Source organism: Pagrus major, chromosome 21, assembly GCF_040436345.1.
Source record: "Pagrus major chromosome 21, Pma_NU_1.0".
NCBI classification, from domain to species: Eukaryota; Metazoa; Chordata; class Actinopteri; order Spariformes; family Sparidae; genus Pagrus; species Pagrus major.
Genome location: NC_133235.1, coordinates 3,126,343 through 3,147,856, shown reverse-complemented (window position 1 = coordinate 3,147,856; position 21,514 = coordinate 3,126,343). Strand labels below are relative to the sequence as shown.

The window sequence follows — 21,514 nt, the reverse complement described above, 5'->3', positions numbered from 1 at the left end:
GAGTGACAGCCTTATATCATGTCAACTGTGTGGAATTTCTTTGCGCACAAGGAAGGAAAAAGTAATACAGCTGAATGCAACTTGTACAATACGAGTGTCTCAAGGGGTGGCAGCAGCACTGGACATTACAACACCAAGAACTTGATAAAGCATTTGCAAAAGCATCACGGAAAGGAGTATGAAGACTTTTTGCAGTCAACAAGTGCGAAGAAGAAAAGTGAGCCGCGACAGCAGTCATTGCAGGAAACAATACTGAAGCGCGAAAAACACCCCCCAGAGAGCAACAACGCAAAGGTGATAACACAGAAGGTCATCGAATTTATTTTGTTAGATGACCAGCCACTTTCCGTGGTCGAAAATGTGGGTTTTCGACACTTGGTTGAACATTTAGAGCCTCCATATCAGTTGCCAAATCGGCATTTCATTTCTGATACGGCTGTCCCACTTAAGTACAAAGTAGTGCGCAAGTTCATTTTGAAATGTTTAGAAAACACTGACACGGTTAGTTTAACAACTGACATCTGGAGCTTAAACGTGTGTCCCATGTCCCTTCTAAGCCTGACAGCACAGTGGGTAGACTCGAGTTTTACGCTGCAAAAAGCTGTGCTGCAGGCTAAGCAGTTCCGTGGTTCACACACAGGAGAGTCAATCGCCACAGTGATTGATGGGATGCTTGATGCATGGAAAATTAAGAGCAAAGTCCATGTAATTTTAAGAGACAATGCTAGTAATGTCATAAAAGCAATGGACCGTCTTGGAGTTGCCAGTTTGGGATGCTTCGCGCATACACTACAACTTATTGTGAATGAGGGACTGCTGTCGCAACGCGGTGTGAGTGAAACGGTTGCTGTCTGCAAAAAAATTGTGGGTCACTTCAAGCACTCGTCGCTTGCGTATTCACGTTTCGAGGACATTCAAGTGGAGCTGAATATGCCACCCAGTCGTCTGCAGCAAGATGTACGAATGAGGTGGAATAGTACATATTACATGATCCAGAGCCTCACTGCACAGAAAAGGGCCCTGTGTGCATACACAGTGGAGTACGACCTGCCAGCCACACTGACCGCAAGCCAGTGGGGGCTACTGGAAAAGATTGTTGCAGCTCTTGCTCCTTTTGAGGAGTTCACAAGGGAGGTGAGCGCTTCATCAGCATCTGCATCTGAAGTCATCCCTATCGTGAGTGTCCTTAAACGCATTCTCAGTCGAGAAAATAAGGCTGATGACGGAATCAAGACCATGAACAGGACCCTCCTTGAGACTGTAAACCGACGTTTCAGAGACCTGGAATCCAAGCCAGTATACTCAGTTGCCACACTACTGGATCCACAGTACAAAGACAGGTGTGTGAGGTTTCCTAACTATAGTACTATCTGTGTCTGTGTCTGTCTCTGTGTGTCTTCTGTGTGTGTGTGTGTGTGTGTGTGTGTGTGTGTGTGTGTGTTTTACTCTTGTAAATCTAAAACAGAAATACATATTTCATTTTCAGACTGGATTCATCACTTGATCTTGAGGGTAGAAAAACTTTCAATGTTGTATGTTAATTTTTGTCGTTACAGGTACTTCACAAATGCAGAAACCTCAACACAGGGAAAGGATGCATTATTGGCAGAGGTTATGAAGATGGAGGAAGTGATGAGGAAGACCAGGGGAACAGCCTCTGAGCCAGCAGAGGGGACTTCTTCCACCTCAGAGCCAGCAAGGGGGGGCTCATCTACCTCAGAGCCAACAAAGAAGACCTCATGGGTAGAGGCTACAAGCAAGAGCAAACTTGGAAGCATTTTCGATGAAATCCTGGAGGAAAGTGCACCTGGTCTGGAGTCCACCACCACAAATGTACATGTTGAAGTGCAGACCTACTTCAGTGAGCCAACTATTCCACGTTCGCACAATCCACTGCTGTATTGGAAGATCAACCAACCTAGACTGCCCTCCCTGGCAGTTACGGCAACTAAATATCTCAGTGCACCTTCAACAAGTGTGGAGAGCGAGAGGCTCTTCAGCACAGCCTCCATTATTATCAATGAAAGAAGGAGCAGACTGACAGCTGAAAAGGCTGAAATGTTAATTTCTGAAGAAGAATCTGCCCCTCATGTTGAAGTGACCAAATGAATGTGAGAAAGGAATGTAAAAGCAAGTGTTTGTGACAGTTATTTAAAGCAGCTATATGTCCTATAGCCTTCAATGCAACATTGGAATTGAGTCCATTCTATATCTAGTTTGATATGGATGTTTTACAGTACAACCCCAGAGGTTACATGTGAAAAAGGAAACATTCAAGTTTGTAGTTTGCACTGATTTGAAGTCTAAATAAAGAGCTTATGGCTTTAGGCAAATCATGGGCTATTTTATTTCTTCCTTTAGGGGAGCAGAATATTTGTTGCACAGTTTGAACATGGTGTTTTTAGATGTCCATATTAAGCAAAGTACGTCTATACAAATTATATGTATTATTAACAACTTAACAGAGGAGAAAAGAAGGTATCGGATTGATATCGGTATTGGCAGATACTCTAAGTTGCAATATCGGTATCGGTATCGGACATGAAAAAGTTGTATCGAGCCATCCCTAATAAGATCATCAAATTCTTGGCAATTTCTTTCATGGGACAGCCTTCATAGTATAGATCAGGAATAGACTGACGGTTTTCAGAAGAACGTTCTTTTTTTCTGGCCATCAAGACTAAAATCAAACCCATAACTATTAATGCTCCAGATACTGAAAAGCCTAAAGAAGCCAATGTTTTCGCTTCTATAACAGTTTTGAGCTGTTCGAACATACCTGCACAAGGGTTTTCTGGTGATCCATGAGCAAACTTGGATAAGCTAACACAAATTTATAATGTCTAGACTGTATTTATGAGTGTTTGTGCTTCAGAAATAAGGACATTTCTAGGGATGTCCCGAGCCGATCTGCAGGATCGGGATCGGGGCCGATACGGGCATTGTTTCACTGATCGGGAGTCTAGAGAGTCTAGAGAACCTGTGGATAAAATGTCTGCAGCGTGGACATATTTTAATTCGCTAATGAAAAGCGAAAGCGGTCCAACGGCGACATGTAACATCTGCAATATGACTGTTTCGCGAGCTGGTAACAAAAGAGCTGCATTTCATACTACACATTTGATACGGCGCATAAAAAACAAACACTCAAAGGACCACAACGAGTTCACTCAAGCAATACAGGCAATGGCACCGAAGCAACAAACACTTGCGGATACTTTCAAAAGGAAAGAGAAATATCCTCGAGACAGCGACATGGCCAAAACTATTACAGAGAAGGTAATTGTATTCATTGCTCTGGATAACCAGCCCATCTCCGTGAGAGGATCAGGGTTTAGTTACTGACTTTGTTTACTTGGTTGTTTTCGTTAAAAAACAAAAAACAAATGAAAACCAATGTTGCAATAGCATATGCAGAATAACAAAGAGCCATATGAAAGTATTTACTTTGTTTCAACAAAATAAAAAAACCTATTAAGGAACAGCTTGGATGCAGGTAATTTTTTCTTAATGCAGCTGTATTATCTAGGAAAATATTAGTTAGGGCTAAGTATCGGATCGGGACTCGGTATCGGCAGATACTAAATATTAATTGACTCGGATCGGGATCGGGGTAAAAAAAACCTGATCGGGACATCCCTAGACATTTCTGTGACCCCAAACTTTTGAGTGTGTATGTAGCATGTAGGGGCTACAACTTACATTTCATTGTGCAACTCTGTGTTGGATAATCACAAATGAACTAAGATACCTTCAGACAAGCTCCTAAATACAACCTTTGCATGTGCAAATTATTTTTAATGAACAGTTTCATTTCAGCCAAGAGTGCCGGATACCTAAATTTAAACAAAACTATCAAAGGTCGAAATCATATAAAGATACCTACTTAGTTTGACATCCATCGAACATCCCAGTGTTGATGAAGTACGGGCACACAATAGTTGTCTTGACACCATCTTTCCCAGTTGCAAGCAGCTCCAAACCGACTGATTCTGCAAAACCCACTGCTGCAAACTTACTGGCACAGTAGTCTGCAGGGAGAAGGGTCAGAGATACAGGAAAACACATGTCAAAAGAATTATCACTTATAAGGAGTCACAGACGTCAGTTTATAGTCTTATTTGATGTTTACCTGAAGTCTCAGACAGGATATATTCCAACAGGACATGAAATGGTAATTAATTACTTTAGATATTTGTTATTTTTCATCTCATGCAGCTGGACCACGGCAGTGATTTCATACACCTAACCCACCACCTGTTCCAAAATACCTTCAGTTGTTAGTGAATATATAGGTGGTTCAATAATATTATGCCACCAGGACAGACACCTGATCCTCTTTACTTACAGATGATTAGGAAACCATATGTAAAGTTTTCCAAACACCAAACCACATGCATTGTTTTTGCTCAGTTCAACTGAAACAGACTGCTATTGATGGGCATTACAGTGATGTTACATAGATTCACCAAACCCTGTTTAACTTGTGATAGAAACACCTCAACCACGTGTCTAAGTCAGTAAAGAAAATAATAAAAATAAATAAATAAAATGCCAAACTCGGCCATTGTTTTTCCTAGACATTTCCAAAAGACTTATAACATTGAATTTCACTTAACTTTGGAAAATTTTGCTCCATCTGTCCAAGTCCTATTTTTTCACTACCAATCTGGAAACAAGGTACCTTTAAAGGATATTTGATATTCCGGATGAAAGTTTTTGCAATTTTAACATTTGCAACCTGTGTTTTTAAGTTTAATTCTAGAAATACACTAACGACATGTAAGTTCTTAAACTCCTTCACGCTCCAAAAACACAGAACTTATATTCAGTTAATTTTATACAACTGTGCATAAACACACAGTGCATCTTTTAAAATTTATGTCGAGGCACTTTTTTTCATTTATGTCATTATTTTATATGGTGCCAGCCAGGATATATCCTGATGAAAGTTGTCTAAACACACACACACACACACACACACACACACACACACACACACACACTAATACACACACACACACACACACACACTAATACACACACACACACACACACACACATATACATACATATATATATGTATGAATTACTGTGAGTCGCTTTGGACAAAAGCATCTGCTAGATGCCCTAAATGTAAATCTAATATCTAATAACAGCTCCCTCACCCTAGTGCTGGCTTTATTGCTGAAACACAGGTTTTTTGTCTCTGCCACAACATCTCGGATCAAAGTGTTGCACTCGACTCGGCCATGTACCAGGGATAGGTGTACTCTGTTTACATCATCGATGCTTGTGGATGGGCAGTGTTCCCAGATGATGAACTTTTGATTTGAAGATGCTGACCACATAATCATCACCATCTTGTTGATGCTGTTAACATGCTGTTATGAGCCAACTAAGTGCAAGTGGGTGTTGATGTCTTTCCTTGCAAGACAGTGGAGTCACAAGCGATTTCCTGTTGAGCGTTCTTTGCTCCTCATCTCAACACAACCATGGAAAAAGAATGCCTCACAAGGATCATTTAACACCCAACGTGGTTGGCTTCCAGTGTGTTTGTGTGTGAGTGAAGTCTATCCCCTAACACCGCATATTATATTTTTTTTCCAGTTTTATGCCTGGTGAAGCAGTTGTTTTGCAGTTTTGTTTTCGTTAACAGCATCAACAAGATGGTGATGATGTGGTCAGCATCTTCAAATCAAAAGTTCATCATCTGGGAAACACTGTTCATCATCTGGGAAACACTGCCCATCCACAAGCATCATCGATGCTTGTGGATCATCGATGAGTACACCTATCCCTGGTACATGGCCGAGTCGTGTACATGTGAGATGTGTGTGTGTATATATACATATATATACACATATACTATATAATATATATATATATATATATTATATATGTGTGTGTATATACATGTATATATGTATATATATATGTATATGTATACATTCATACACTGATGGCGGTGGCTGCCATGCAAGGTGCCAACCAGCACATCGAGCAGCACATCGGTTCAGTATGTTGCCCAAGAACACTTCAACATGCAGACCAGGGGAGTCGAACCAGTGACCTTCTGATAACAAGACGCTGGCTCTACCCCTGAGCCACAGCCGCCCATAGAGAGCACTTAGCCACAGGCTAAGGGAGCTGTTAGCCCCAGGCATATGGCGTTTTTCCCAATTGCATCTGCCAGCCTAGCTCTACTCGGTTTAACTCGGTGCGGCAGCCCAGCGCAGCCCAGGTTTTGCATTTCCATCACAACTGGGCTACCTGCTTGAAGGTGTGTCTTAAACCAATTACATGCTTGTCCAGATCCCAGCGGTCTTATCAAAGAATCACTTCTAACAATGTGAGAATCACTTCTAACAATGTGGCTCCGCTAATTCAGTTAAAAACAAGTTTAATTTACTATAACTTCTTCACAATCAAAGCCCCCCGTTATTTAGTAATTTAAAAGTTTTTATTATGAAGCAGCATTACATCAAACCTTGTGTTTTCAGCAGCTTTAACTAAACATTAGCCCTGAAACAGCTGAAAGTGAACACAATGAAACGGTAAAACACAGCAGATGTCTGAAAGTACAAACAGGATGAAAGAAACTAAAGAGATTTAGTTAGAAGCTACAAAAGTACTGAGAGCTGAATGCACTGACTTTTAAAAACATCTTTCTCTCAGGTTTCCTGCACGGACATGATTTCAGTATCAATTTTAGGGGGAGACGGGTGCTTGTCACAGGTTGGCTGCAGTCGCAAGACGTCACCGTGACTGGCTTGGGGGCAGTTGCAACTCCAGAGGCCCATCCCCAGAGCAAGTCCATCGCCGGCTCAACTCGGCGCAGTAAAATTAGTAATGGAAAAGAAAATCAGAGCGGCTCGGTTTGACCCGGCGCGGCCAAAAGTGCTAGTGGAAAAACTGCAATAGAGAGTTGTTAGTCCCAGGCTAAGGGCGCACTCACACTAGCACGGCTGGAAGAGGTGTGCTTTGGCACGGCACGGCTGACACAAAATAAGCCACAAAAAAGTTATTAAAGTTATTCATGTTCTCTGTGTTGTTCTCCATTGTGCTGCAACTGCGCTACGACATGATGATGTATGTACAAGAGGTAACTGTGCTCAGGCCCGGTTGGGACTGGAACAATGTAAGTGCAGGTGGGCGGGGCACTGGGGTGGAGGGACAATCATGCTGCTGCACGGTACAGAGCAACTGGGCCAAGTGTGAGTGCGCCCTAAGAAAGCGTTCACACTGGCATACTCCAAAGTGGGCTAACCCTGACTTTAGTCTAGGGCATGAAAAATCAATTAAGCCTGGGGCTAAGAGATGCCTGTTTAAAATGGGGCTAAAGATAAAAGAAGTAGTAAGACAACATTCCAAAATGTTCAGCTTGACTTCAAAGCACTTGGGTGCTTACCCCAGAGCTATTAGAGGTGCAGTGTGAATTGTTTAGCCCTGAGCTTAGGTTAACAATTTGTGTGTCAAAAGGGGCTAAGATATCCCAGGGCTATCCTTAGTGTAGGACTAGGGCTAGTATAATAAGAAAAATAATAAGAAAAAGTAACTTAAAGTCTTAAAACTTAAAAATAGCCATGTTGTTTTGACAAACTCTACCTGTATCTTGGTTTTCAACAGTAATTGACTTACCCACCTATGACCATGTTAAGTAACCAGACAGTAAACTTTAAGGTCATTATTTTGTTGTCACCACATTAATCATTTGGAAACTACATCTCAGCAGGTGAATTATAAGCCTGCATACTGACTTCATACCACAGACCTGGAGATGGGAAATATATTCATCTATTTAATGCAAAGTACACGAAGAACAGAGTTCAGAAGAATACTACATATTGTATAGTGGCTGATATCTTAGGGACAATCAAACCTGAACACAGATAAAGCTATAATAAAGATAAAATTGTATCTGGTGAGACCAAAGGTTTTTCTGGCCTTGGCGACGTAGAAGGTTTAAGGCTGAAGGTCGGTTATTGAGTGCCAGTATCCATCTCACCTCATCCTTCTTACAGTCACTGTCATCATCGCTGTCTGTCGGCCGATAGTAGATGTAAATACTACACAAATACAACTGACGTGACTTGATTGGACAGTCAGTGGAAAGTAGTATCTGAAATAAAACCAGTATTACCAAATGTGCTTTACCCTTGTGCTTGCTTCATGATTCCTTAATTGTGTTTCCATCCAAAAATGGGTTTGTTTAAGTGGTCCTAAACTTAAACAAACTTAAAGTGAGATCAAATGCACTTTAACCTCAGTTCACATACTTAATTCCTATTTATGACTCCAAGTTCTATCCTCTTTTTTCGGTAAGTATAGTATAAAATAATAACTGTGTCAGTGTAAAAAACACACTTTAGTAGTTTTACTTTGGTTTAGAGGAGGGAAATCTTTTGAAGAACGATCAAAGTGTTTTCTTTTTCAATGTTTAGTGCATTTATTGTTTTTAAAATGATAGCAACATGTATCTCAATAGAACAAGGTTAGTAAAATGGTCGATAGTTTCACATGTATGCATTTAATGCAAACTAACATGACAGCACATAGCGAATACACCCTGGCTTATAAACGGCCTATCATATATTTTGATAATCAGTGCTACGAGTGACACGCAAACGGCCAATCATTTAACAGGTGTGTAGTTCAGTTGCACCATCGCCATGTGACTGACAACAACAGAAGGGCATGTCAGAGGCGTTACTATGGACCACAGTTCTCCGCCTGTAAAACTGTTGTGGCTAAAAAAAAACACAGTGGCTGTGGTAATGTCTGCTCTTCTTGTGGTCTGATATGGCAGCCTATGAGCTGCAACCATGCCGGCAAACACACCCTTTGCCTGTGCTCCTCTAAGTGTCTCCAGAACCGCACTTCACTGCCGTGAAGTGTCTCCGGGCTCATTAAGTACCACTGTACTTAATGAGCCATCATAAGACAGGTCATTAAAAATGATCAGTAATTATCAATATCGGCCAATATGAAACTTCACTATCATGATTACATGATGATAATGCATCCCGTAGCACAGAACCATAAGTCCCTCAAACTCTTGCACTTGCACAGAAGAAAACAAAAGTTCTATTTTTAGCTGCAACTAGCAGTTCTATAGGTCGCTATGTGTGTGTGGCTGTTGGTGTGTCGATCGGTCCACAAAAATTTACTCTGTTTGGCAGCCATGATTTTCCCACCAAGAGGCTGAAATTTGGCACAGAGGTAGGGCGAAGAAAGACACCGATAATAATCTCAAAATAATTATCTTTGACAGAAGTGTAAGAAAGGTTGATAAATGTTTGCAACAATAACTGTAAACCACTCATGAGTCCTTTACCAGAAAATGGGGGCACTAATGCACCTAAAATGTTAGTTGCCACCAACCAATAAACCAAAGACTAAGACGACAAGTAAGCTGAATAAGCAACATTAAAGCAGTGCAATTAGTTATTCAACTTCAGTAGTTTGGAGATATTTTGGCTATTAACGATCCAACAAAAAACAGATAACAGGTAGATGGACAGGTAACACCATAAACCTGTTTCTTTCTTTCTTTCTTTCTTTCTTTCTTTCTTTCTTTCTGTGTGTTCTAAAGGGTGATGTTGTTTCAACTAATCAAAGACAAACACATCACAAACGCACTTGTCTTTCTTGTCTGTACAGTTTTGCTTTTCTTCTTTTGTCTATTTTTTTATTAGACTTTCAGCTAAAACATTTACATATGATTTTTTGCACAGAGTTTGACAAGCTGCAATTTTTGTTTATTTCTTGATTTATATATTGACATAATCATTAAAAAAAATGTTCGCAGTGTAAGCAAGCAGCAAGCTCCAGGGCTGAAAAATGAAGTCAACATGAAAGTGCCATAAACGGCAGTTCCTCGGCTGGCCACTCAAGGCTAGCTCAAGAACAGAGTTAATCCCCATAAGAGCCAATGTTAAAATTCCCTACTTTACAGCGGAAATAACAAACATCCAGAGTTGAGTACAGGGCAGGAGTTTAATTTTCTGAACAAAAAGTGGATTTATTATCACACTTGCTTCTCAACCATTCTGCTGCAACAAGGCACAGCGGTGCCAAAATCCACTGTGATGTCCTGCAATGTTAATTCTCTCTCTTTATTTATTTGACTGCTGAATGAAGGGGAATGTACTTTCCTTCATGAGCATACAGAAGAGAAGAGAAAAGCAAAGACAATGGCAGACACTAGAAAGATTGGGAGTCTTTAGTGGGTGCTGACTTTAGTCAGAGGGCCAAAAAACACATACATGCAGACACAAACACAAGCGGTGTCTGCTGTTGTTCACTAGCTTACGGCTATTGTACGGCAAGGTATTCTGTCTGTTTAGGGAGAATAAACCCGCAGTCAAACTGCTGCAAGTAACTTGAATACATGCAAAACACTGGGCCATGGGCGGGCTGTGTTTGCTCTGCAATGGTGTTCAGTGTTTCCCACAGAATCAGACTTTAATTGTAGCGGTGGCTGTCCAGCTGGGGTCCATAGAGCATGCGCACTCAAGACTTCCGCTGACTGAGTCGGCTAACTTCCGGTTTAGCGCCGAGCTAACTTGGATGGGGATAAAATGTAATCGGGCGGCTCTTCTAGACTCTGAATTTTATTGGACCAGATTGCCAAAATTCTGACAGGTCTTCTTTGCAGAGGAAGTTACGGTCAAGCCAACTGCGTTAAATAGTCCTCCTCTTCTTCGTTGGTTTTACTGGCGGACTAAAAACCACACTGCCATCCACTGTATCAGAGTATATAACATCATGCTATTCACTGACGGGTGCGCTGTCTTGAGTGAGTGAGAAAGGTATGCACGGCTCCAAAAATAGAAAACCAATATGTGGCGGCCAATGTTGATATTGTGGTGGACCGCCACAAATAAATTAATGTGTGGGAAACACTGGTGTTTGGGTGGTTGGATGATGCTGCGGCTGATTGGAGTGTATGTGAGTGTGTGTGTGTGTGTGTGTGTGTGTGTGTGTGTGTGTGTGTGTCTATGTATGTATGTATGTATGTATGCATTTGTGCTTTCTCTTTCTTTGGCTTCCTGTTTTAACTTCGACTAGTTTGGCTTGACTGTTATGCAGTCTGTTATATTATCTTGCTGAGTGTCCTGCTTTTGTTCTGTTAAAGCCCTTTGTAAACAGTAAGACTAGCAGAGTTTTTACATACAAACGATTAAACTTGCATTTCACTGTTATGTTGTCTTTTTTGCCCAAAAATTATTTCCAGGCTGCCACCACTTAAAATGGTCAATGACAGCAAAAACTAACAATATAATCATTCCATGTCTTCATCACAGTTTTTCAACATGCAATGACCACAGTTGTCCATCGCGGCACTGTCGCGGTGCCTGACTATGTCCGCATCCCAGAATGGAAGCAGAGGGAGAAAATACATTTCAGTTTTCCTCAAAGAAAAATCCATCACTGCAGACCTTAATGGTCCAAGAAGACACAAAGCTGGACTTGTCTGTCCAATTTCCTGTCAATCGGCCTTTCCAAAATTGCATTTTTGTACAGCTCCACTATCTGGCCAATTATGCCTGGGAAGCACTTGCTGGGCCAAAATGTTTCCAGCCAACTCCAACTCATACAATTTGAGCTGCTGTATCAGAAAAAAATAATAAACTGTCACAAACACAAGAGAATGCTGTCCATTTGAGGATTGAACCTTAAAAAAAGAGGTCTAACATCACCATTAAAGCCAGGAGGAGGGGCTCTTTATTAAAAAAAAAGGAGATGGGCACAGGCCAGCCAGATGCAGTTGATACATGCTGATTTACACATGCTCAGGGGAATTTAAAGTTTCATCACATGGTTTGAGTTGCGTTTCAATCATAATATTGATTTACTATCATTGCCATACAGAACTAACACAAGTGGTGCTGCAATTTGTGGCACCTATTTGTAATTTCGGACAGGTTCTATGCACGATACATGTGTATAACCAAGTTCGACTGAGTAAAGACCCAAAATGCTCCTGTGTAGTCCAGTACTTTGGACAGTGCGTTTGAAGTTACAATTTCACCTTTACTCTATGTGGGTGTGACCTTAATACGTAGATTACTATTGTTTGGTCGTTTTTGACTGCAAACACGGACATACTGTATAAAGTTTGAGTAAAACCCTTTTTATTGAGCGAAAATGTCATCATTTATTTAATGTGTTTGGATGCTATTCGCTTACAAATTCATGAAGTCCTACAAAGGATGTAATAGGGTGAAAAAAATGTTTAAAGTGGAAGATTTGAATTGGGTTAAATTTGACGACGCAAGGGTTAATAGTTTCCAATGTGTTGTGTACCATTTCTGGAGAAAGGTGTGGCAGTATGGCAGGAGAGATCGGACAGGATTTGGTGAGCCTCTCATTAAACCCTGCATTATCAAATGCTAAAGTTCGAATGCAGTTTTAAACAATAACAGCAGGACCTGTTCATGTCACTAATATAGAGACATAACTGCTTAAATCTCTAGCCGACACAAATGTCAGGGTGAGTACTGCAGAGCGCTGCCTACTGTTTACTTTGTGCTGCTCAGAGGTGGAGTCGAGAGGTTCACTCACAACTCTGACTCAGAATACACTTCTACTGATTTAAAAGCACACAGCTCAGTGTTTTCTACAGCTTGTGTACCCAGAGAAAGGGTTTGGTTATCCAGTAAATATAATTTTTTTTACCATGAAAAAAGTCTAAGACTAATTTAAATCTCTCTGGTCAAAATGTGCAGTGTTCACACTAAACACAAAGCAAATTTTTCGTGCAGCATTTTTATATACAATGTCCATGCAGCGTGTCACAGGGCTTCGCAGAGTGTTGTGTGGGGATGAATGGGTGAGACGCAGGGGAAGAGCCACTGCTAAGCTATTGAGAACCATGGAGCTATGAGGGAGAGGGCTGGGGGCAGAGCTGGAGCTGCTGGAGGAATCAACACCCGCAGTCACACCCGATTCTGCCTGATCTGAAGCCGTATACAAGCCTGAGAAGAGCTTAGAGTTTCTTTTGTTAAAACATTTGGGATTAATAGTAGGGATGGGCGATATATATCGTTGGCGATAATATCGTCATTTTTTTTTTTGACGATGTGCAAATTTCCATTATCGAGTATTTAAATTACTTCGCCAAAAATATTGAAACGCACGCGGAAACTCCTCACATCCACTTAATACACGGTGCAGCAACGCTCTCTACAGCATGGCTGGATTCGCCCCACCCCTCGACCTCTTGCCTTCGACCTCTGAACCCCGCGACGTCTCATAACAACAACAACTTCAATGGCGGACTACATGCTTGTGTTCGTGTTTCTTGCAATTTACTCGCCTTGTAGTCGAGTGTGTCACAGCAGCAGTTCGACCTCATTATCGGTCCACACAAATGATTCTGGTTTCCTTGCACTAGCCATTTTCGTCTTCTTCTTGTTGGGTTCGGTTTCTCTGTCTACTGTCTGTTTGTTTACAGCGCGCAAGTTTTTTGCGCTCGCTCCGTCTCTTCTTCTCCGTTTTGGTGAATTTCAAGCGCCACCTATAGGCCTGGAATATGAACTACAGCGTTTTCAGTCATTTTCAGTGGATCGGTCTGGACACAAATATTCTTGAATTTTAAAGGATATCAACTGATTATCGTTATCGCCAAAATCCCCAAAAATATCTAGATATTATTTTTTGCCCATATCGCCCACTCCTAATTAATAGTGGATTTATTGTCACTCTGTACTGTAAGTCTCTCTTCATCCTTGTTGATTGCTGACTAGAGGGAAAACTTATTTTATTTAATGTATGTACAGAGAGGACATGGGGAAAAAGAAGAGACTGGAGGGAAATAACCAGAGTCTCTGGTGAGTACTGAGTTTAGTCAGCAGCTCAACTGAGCACAAACACAGACACAAACATTGTCAGTGACTACAGTTGCTTGTTAGTTTATGGTTAATGTACAGTAAGGTATTCTGGCGGTCTGGTTGAATAATAGCAAATAATCCCGCAGTCAATTCGCTTCACGTGTTTTTTTTTGTATTAAAGGCCTTTCTGGAGAAAGAAAGTTGATAGCTGCATCTCATTCTCAGGTTGTCTTATATCAATGCTTTGGGTCGGTGATGCACAGCATCAGCGGTCTCTGTAAATTGTTTTGAAGGTTATATTTGACTGTACACATCGACCAGCACCAATCACAGAAACACTGCCCAGAGCACAATGGTTTACAAAAAACACTAGACCAGGCCGAGTTCAGCTTTAGGCAACCTTTATCTATCATTTAGAAGATGCTGTGATCGGCCCTGACAGAAATCATGCAGGACAGATAAGGACATACATTCTCACTAGATCTGACAAATTGTTCTTCAAACAAAACCTTTGATGATCAGAAGAACTTTAAAAATGCTGTAATCACATAAAAAGTGTAAACTTATGGGTGTTAATCAATGGCACTCATGACATACATGATATGGAGGGGGAAAACACAAACCTGCCAATCCATTGACTCCTATGAGTCCAGCAGAACTGGCAATGCTGACAAGATGGCCGTGATTGTTCGCTATCATGGCAGGAAGGAAGGCCTTGTAGGTCTGAGGAGAGAGAAACAGAAAACAAGTAAACCATGAAACTAATCAAGAAGCCCAAACAGGCACAGCTCAGAGGACAACTGACAACCTCTTTCCTCAGTACTATCAGTGCTCTGATCAGGATTTTTGGGAATGATCATCGATTGCATGAAGCAGTATCCACTGATGCTAATCATGATCATTGATCAAAAGGTTTCTTTACTTTATCATCATCTGTAGTTGTTAGTTATTAGTGGCATATTAAAATCACCATTTCAAATGTTGAGGAAATAAATTATTTTAACGTTGATCGATTCAAAGAAATATCTCAGGAAAAGTTGATCCAATCTTCTTCACACTTGGCAGGTTTGTTGCTGAGGATCCAAGCAGGTGCAGTGTCGAATGTGGTGCAATTTGGACACGTGATACATTCAATATTAATACATTTTGAATCAACAGTGGACCACTGCTCTGTTTAGCAATGGTGAGAGTGGAGGGTGGCGGTGGGGGTTTGTAGGGAGCGAGTCTCTCCCGGTATGCAACAGAGCTACGAGCAAGTTGCTGCAGTCACTGTAAAGTGCATGCTATTATTGCTGCAGTGACCCATTAAGTGTACAGATAGGCTCAGGTTGCAGTATAATAGTCAGTAACTGAAACAATGCATGTTGATTGCTGCCACAGAAGAGAAATTAAAAGCCTGCTCATGCAAGTTATTACAGCATTTTCCAGCATTCTTAACAGCAGAGTTGGTCCAGACTAATACTCCTTTTCCACTGCTCAAAAATCCCACTTAAACCTGCTAAGATCAGGCTGTTGGGAATGTGTAAACTCAGCCTTTACACCTGGGACGCGTTATCAACATCCGGTGGTGTGCGTAAAAAGGAAGGAATTTGGTATGCGGCCTATTGAACCAGAGGTCCACCAGCTACAAAGCTGCTGCTCTGAAGAGTTAACATCTCACATTAATAAGTAGATGAGATGACTGTTCATAGAATGTTTTGTTTTCTTCTGTTTTTTTATTTTGCTCGCAGTGTAAAACAATGAAACCAGGATAGTATAATGATAACTACCCATAACAGCCTAAACTTGGCTGGAGCACGCAGCTTACTCATGACAGGATGTTATTACACATGAGGAGGAACTGGTTTCTATGAGATTCAGTGATTAAATTAATTATAAATTATAAATGTATTATTATCAAAACAGCGACACGCTGCGATCTTTCAAATTTGAGGTCCAGAATTTTTCTGACACTGGACCTCAAACACAGAGGGTCTGTTATTATTATTATTATTATTATTATTATTAACATCACCACACAGCAGTAAGTGTGGAAATTAGATAATAATGAATAGGTGATTAACTTAAATATTGAAATATTATGGGGAAAGTTTTTGACTTTTATCATTAATCAAGAATTCGATAAATAATCATTACAATAATCAATAACTTAGTTAATAGATTGATCCACTAATCGAAAAAAACCCCCAATATTTTCATTGATAGAAAAATAATCTAAACTACTTTACACCCTCAGCCATGACAGCTCTGGTTCAGTCTAACAAGGCGTTAGCTAATTTCAGTTTTAATTTTTATGTTTTGATAACTCGATACAATCAGTGTGAAGGGTTTTCGATGAGCTGCAAGTAGCAGTGCCAGAAGTCAAGCAATTGAACAGTCAAGGCGGGAGAAAATGTTAATGTGAAAATGTTAAGTCTCACACTACAACACTGACAAATCTTTATCTGCATCTTCAGATTTTCACAGATAAAGTCTCAATCAGAAACCACATCAATCCACAATACAGGAAACAACATGAAAAAAGTTTGCTGGCGATGTGCAGTGATATTCTAGCTGACAGCTCTGCATGTTTGCTGTGTCAAACTGACCCAGAAGTGAGCCATAGTGTTGACCTCCACCGTCTTCTCAATCAAGGAATCCGGAGCATCCATGAACTTCTTTCCTGTCACGATCCCAGCATTGTTCACCAGAATGCTGACGTCACCCACCTCTCGCTTCACCTAGATGGACCAAAGTAAAATGTTTAACATGTGTGATGCAATCCCATTTGTAAAAAGGTATTTCCAAATATACAGATTTGAAATGTAACTGCAGCTGCTACTGAAGACTGTTTTACATTTCACACCATTTTTACTGTTATTCCCTGAATAAAAATAACATTTCTGGAATTAAACTGTGTTAAAAAATGTCTTAATAATATAATGTAAATTTTGGGATATTAAATGCTCCCCGGAAATTTTCTGTGTTATCCCTCTTAATATTTTTCCTGAAGTGTACTAATGAAAATTAAATAACAGAGGTAAGCTACATTTAAGTCAAAACATTTTATGAATGCAGTTGCAAGAACAATAATTTGCACTCATATCTGAAGATGTTGGATTATAAGAGAACTAATTCTAACTATTCTTATTATCTATTAACCCTCCCTGCTCTTTCCTTTACTTCTACCTGTGGGATGTCTCTCTTTTTCTATGATTCACTCTGTAATGACTGTTGTTATTCCTCTGTTTGTTGTGAGGGTCTGTCATTTTAAAAAGTTTAGAAGAGCCGCACGATTAAATTATTTTATCCCCATTCAAGCTAGCCGGGCGCTAAACTGGAAGTTAGCCAGCTCGGCCGGCGATCCAGGTATTTTCACAACCGGGAAGTCGAGCTTTTTTGGCTTCAAAACACCACTGAGCAGCTTTCATAGGAATGAACGGGCTCTGCCTCTAACACTGTGTCCAGTAACAAAACGTCCTTGAATAGACCACATCCCAAAGCCTTTCTTTATTTACGCGCCACCACCAGATGTTGATAACGCGTCATCACTTCACACGGTGGAATTTTGCATATTCACCCCGGTGTTACGTTTAGATCAAAGCTGAGCAGAGGTGATAAAAAACAGGTCTACTGCAGAGTCAATAGACCTGGGTGTAAATGCAGAGTTTACACATTCCCATTGCACACAAAAGCCTGATCTTAGCGGGTTTAAGTGGGATTTTTGTCCAGTGAAAAAGGGGCATTAGTGTTGGTTAGATCCTGCTTCCTCTCTTTCACATGTGTCGTTTAAGTTCTTGCCTACATTAAGTTAATGGGCCAACTGTCTGTTTACACAACATCCATCCCTCCCCTGCCTCGAGGACACACACACACACACACACACACACACACACACACACACACACACACACACACACACACACACACACACACACACACCGGGGCTGGCTGAACATGCCCTTATTTACATAGAACTACACATATACAAATTCTGACTAGCTAGCAGCTTTATGCTCATTTCAGAGGTAGTCTGTGCTGCTGCTGCTGCTGCAGAGAAAATTACATTTACTCTTGTTACTGTAGCTGGGTCCATTTTGTGCACTTCAATAAAAAAAAAATCAATAATTTTACTACTATTTATAATATCAAGTACTGTACTTTGTTACATTTCAAGTCACCTCTGTTACAGAGTAAAAACCCAAGTGTGAAAAATCCTACTGAACTGTGTGAGGATCAAACAGAAGACAGGTGACAAATCCATGACTGCAGCAGAGTAGAAGCAGCTGGTGTGTCTGTGGCTGCAGGAGGGCAGAGTTTCAGAGCTCCATGCTGAGAGAAGAGACACAAGCCCTTTTCACACAGAGACTCTGCATTATCTCCGCAGCGGAGGTTCACGAATTCACTGCCTTTCCGAACCAAGCAGCTCCGGCGTAAAGCCACGCTGTGGGTCCAAAAGAGGCGTGATGGTACGCGTCATGATGATGGCGTCTGTGTGTTTTTTTCAATGTGTTTCCCCCGTTGACCTCCTGTTAATCTAAACATGTACCTGCTGACTGTTTATAATCATATGGATGCTGTTATAATGTTTTTGTGATTGAGATCTTGACTCACCGAACATCCTGGAAAGTGACAAAGTTTTTTAGCTCTAAATTACATAATTACATAGTCACCATCAGTAAACAGGACAGTGTCTGACTGTCAGTCGTGGGGAGGGAGGCTGTTTTCTGGGGGAAAGTTCACTAGGATCTCGGCCAGGAGGGCTGAAAGTCGCAGTGATTTTTCAATACAAGTTTCCAGAGACAGCAACTACAACAACACAATAGTGGAAGGAGACAAAGACATGGTGAGGTAAAGTTTTTTGCTCTAAATTGCATCACATAATCACCTCCATTAAACTGTGGGAGCCGCCTGGCTCTGCTGCTGGCGACAGACACTGTTTTTCGGGTGTGAATGGGGCTACTGAACATGCGGAGCAGAGCGGCTGGAAAAGAGGGCAGTGAAGTTTGCACTGCCTTGTCAGGAGGGAAACACACATCTGCTCTGTTCTGGGATCTCATTTATAAAAATTGCGTACGCACAAAATGGGGCCTGACAGGGGCGTACGCCACTTCCCACGCAAAAGTTGTGATTTATAAAAAACAACTTGATGGGAGAATGTGCGCACCTGCAAGCATACTTTGACACATGCTTACGAACATTTTGGAGGCAAGGTGACACAAGGTGTATATATATATACATATATATACATATATACATATATATACATATATATACACATATATATGTATATACGTATATATACACATATATATACATATATACACATATATATATACATACGTATATATACATACATATATATACATATACATATATATATATATATATATATACATACATATATACATACACATATACACACACATATATATACATATATACACACATATATATACATATATACACACATATATATACATATATACACATATATATACATATATACACATATATATATATACATACATATATATACAGATATATATATATACAGATATATACATACATACATACATATATACATACATATATATATACATATATATACATACATATATATACATATATATACACATACATATATATACATACATATATATACATACATATATACATACATATATACATACATATATATATACATACATATATACATACATATATACATACATATATACATACATATATATATGTATATATATACATACATATCACAACACAGGCTCATTTGAGGGAAGGAAGGGGGTCATTACATTGGCTGTGGTCACAAGACGTCATCGACGCCCACTTGGAGGCGGGGTGGCCACACATTGGACCTGGACTCTGGAGAGGGCTTGCTGCTTAGCATACTAACTCCAGTAAACATCTCTGTAACACAGTACATAGACGTCTTCTACATAATATTAACTCTCTGTTGATAATGTTAGTTAAATGGACAAATGGTAAATGGACCGTATTTACAGCATATAGCAATTTTCTAGTCTTATTTGGCGGATGTGGCCGCCAAAGTGTTCCCACCATCGGAAAGTTGGTGGTTAGATTCCCCGCCCCTGCAGTCTACATGTCGAAGTATCTATGGACAAGATACTGAACCCCAAATTGCTCCTAGTGGCTCTTCCATCCGTGTGTGTAGGAATGGTTAATGCTCCTGATGAGCAGCTGGCGTCTTGCATGGAAGCAGTGATTGAGTGCTGTTTTGTAAAGAACGTTAAGTGGTCGCTAAGAATAGAAAAGCACAAGATGAATACAGTCCATTTACCATTTATTGACCACTCAAAGCACTTTCAAAGACAGGCCAGCATTCACCCTTTCAGACACAGCATCTCCCCTTACTTTGATTTAACTTTGGCAATATGTTTTGCCTTCCCTTTGGCACACAGCTCTGCTCGCTCACAGACTATTATCAGATTATTATAAGCCTCGCCTCCTAAACAAATACATTAGCCAGATCAAGATCTTCACGACAGGCGGCTGTAGTGCTCATCCAGCTTTTGTCCACAGACGCCGCCAGGAACAACAGAAAATGAAAGTTCCTTGTAGTGTTTTTAATAGGGGTATCAATCAATTAAAATATTTAACCATGATTAATCGCACGATTGTCCAAAGTTAATTCGCAATTAATCGCAAATTATTCACACATTTTTTATTTGCTCTAAATGTACCTTAAATGGATATTTAAGTTTTTATCATTATAGGTTTTTGATACTCGTATCAAAATGGGAGTGGACAAATATGCTTTCTTTATGCAAATGTAAGTTTATTATTATTGCAACAATCCAAAACTGCGCAGAATATTCTCCAGAATAACCTCAAAGGCAAGGGGTCAACATTGATGGGGACCAAACCCCAGCAGATGTCAGGTATTGTTGCCAATTGTTGTTTTTAGTTACGTACCTGCAAGCAAACTTAGACGGGCAGCAGAGACGTTAGCTCATACGGCTGTGAGCACTGTCGCTGGGTGAATGTGTGGCGAGCAAATTAACTTTCCAGTGATGTTCCTAACTTCACGCAAAGCTAGCGAGTGGAATATGTTCTGAATGTATATGGGCTGTTTGCTAGCTAATGTACGAAATGTATACTAGCTAGCTGGCTAACATTCTGACAGGAATTAATTTGTGCCTAGCCAGCTAGCTAGTATACATTCCATGCAACATTGCAAGACAATAACCATTCATGAAATTACATTTTCATAACCCTTCAAAATCACAATCAACAGTTATAATATAGTCTATGTAACAAGCATATTACATTCTTGTCTTGCATTTTTTAATATGTTTTGAGGTAATGAAATAGAGAGAAAGTGTTTGACGTTGCCTACCCACAGCGGTTGAGCAACGAGTTCTGCTAGATGGGGTACTACGGCGACACCACTTAGACAAACCCCATGCACAACTGCGATACTAGAACCGGTAGTAATGATAACAAAAATGTGTAATATTTAGTTATAATTACGATTACATGTCTTTTTTGTTCTTCAATGCACAGAATTCTTAATTTTTAATATTATTATATCTTCTGGGTCTGATTTGTTCGTTCGCTAACTTCTTCCCCATTTTTCAACAAATTAATTCCATTCAAACACCAAAATACTTATCTCAATTAGGAATCGACTGCGTCTATTTTTCTCATTGATG

At 40.2% G+C, this 21,514-nt stretch overlaps 1 protein-coding gene across 2 annotated transcripts in view; it reads right to left on the bottom strand.

Moving 5' to 3' along the window:
* Positions 1 to 21,514, bottom strand: part of LOC141016298 (epidermal retinol dehydrogenase 2-like) — a 62,066-nt gene that overhangs the window by 33,270 nt on the left and 7,282 nt on the right. For both annotated transcript variants that reach the window (XM_073490581.1, XM_073490580.1), the window contains exons 3-5: positions 16,427 to 16,558; positions 14,462 to 14,561; positions 3,887 to 4,031 (exon numbers count right to left, since the gene is read on the bottom strand). In XM_073490581.1, coding sequence (XP_073346682.1) covers positions 3,887 to 4,031; positions 14,462 to 14,561; positions 16,427 to 16,558 — 377 coding nt within the window. The remainder of the gene's footprint in view (positions 1 to 3,886; positions 4,032 to 14,461; positions 14,562 to 16,426; positions 16,559 to 21,514) is intronic.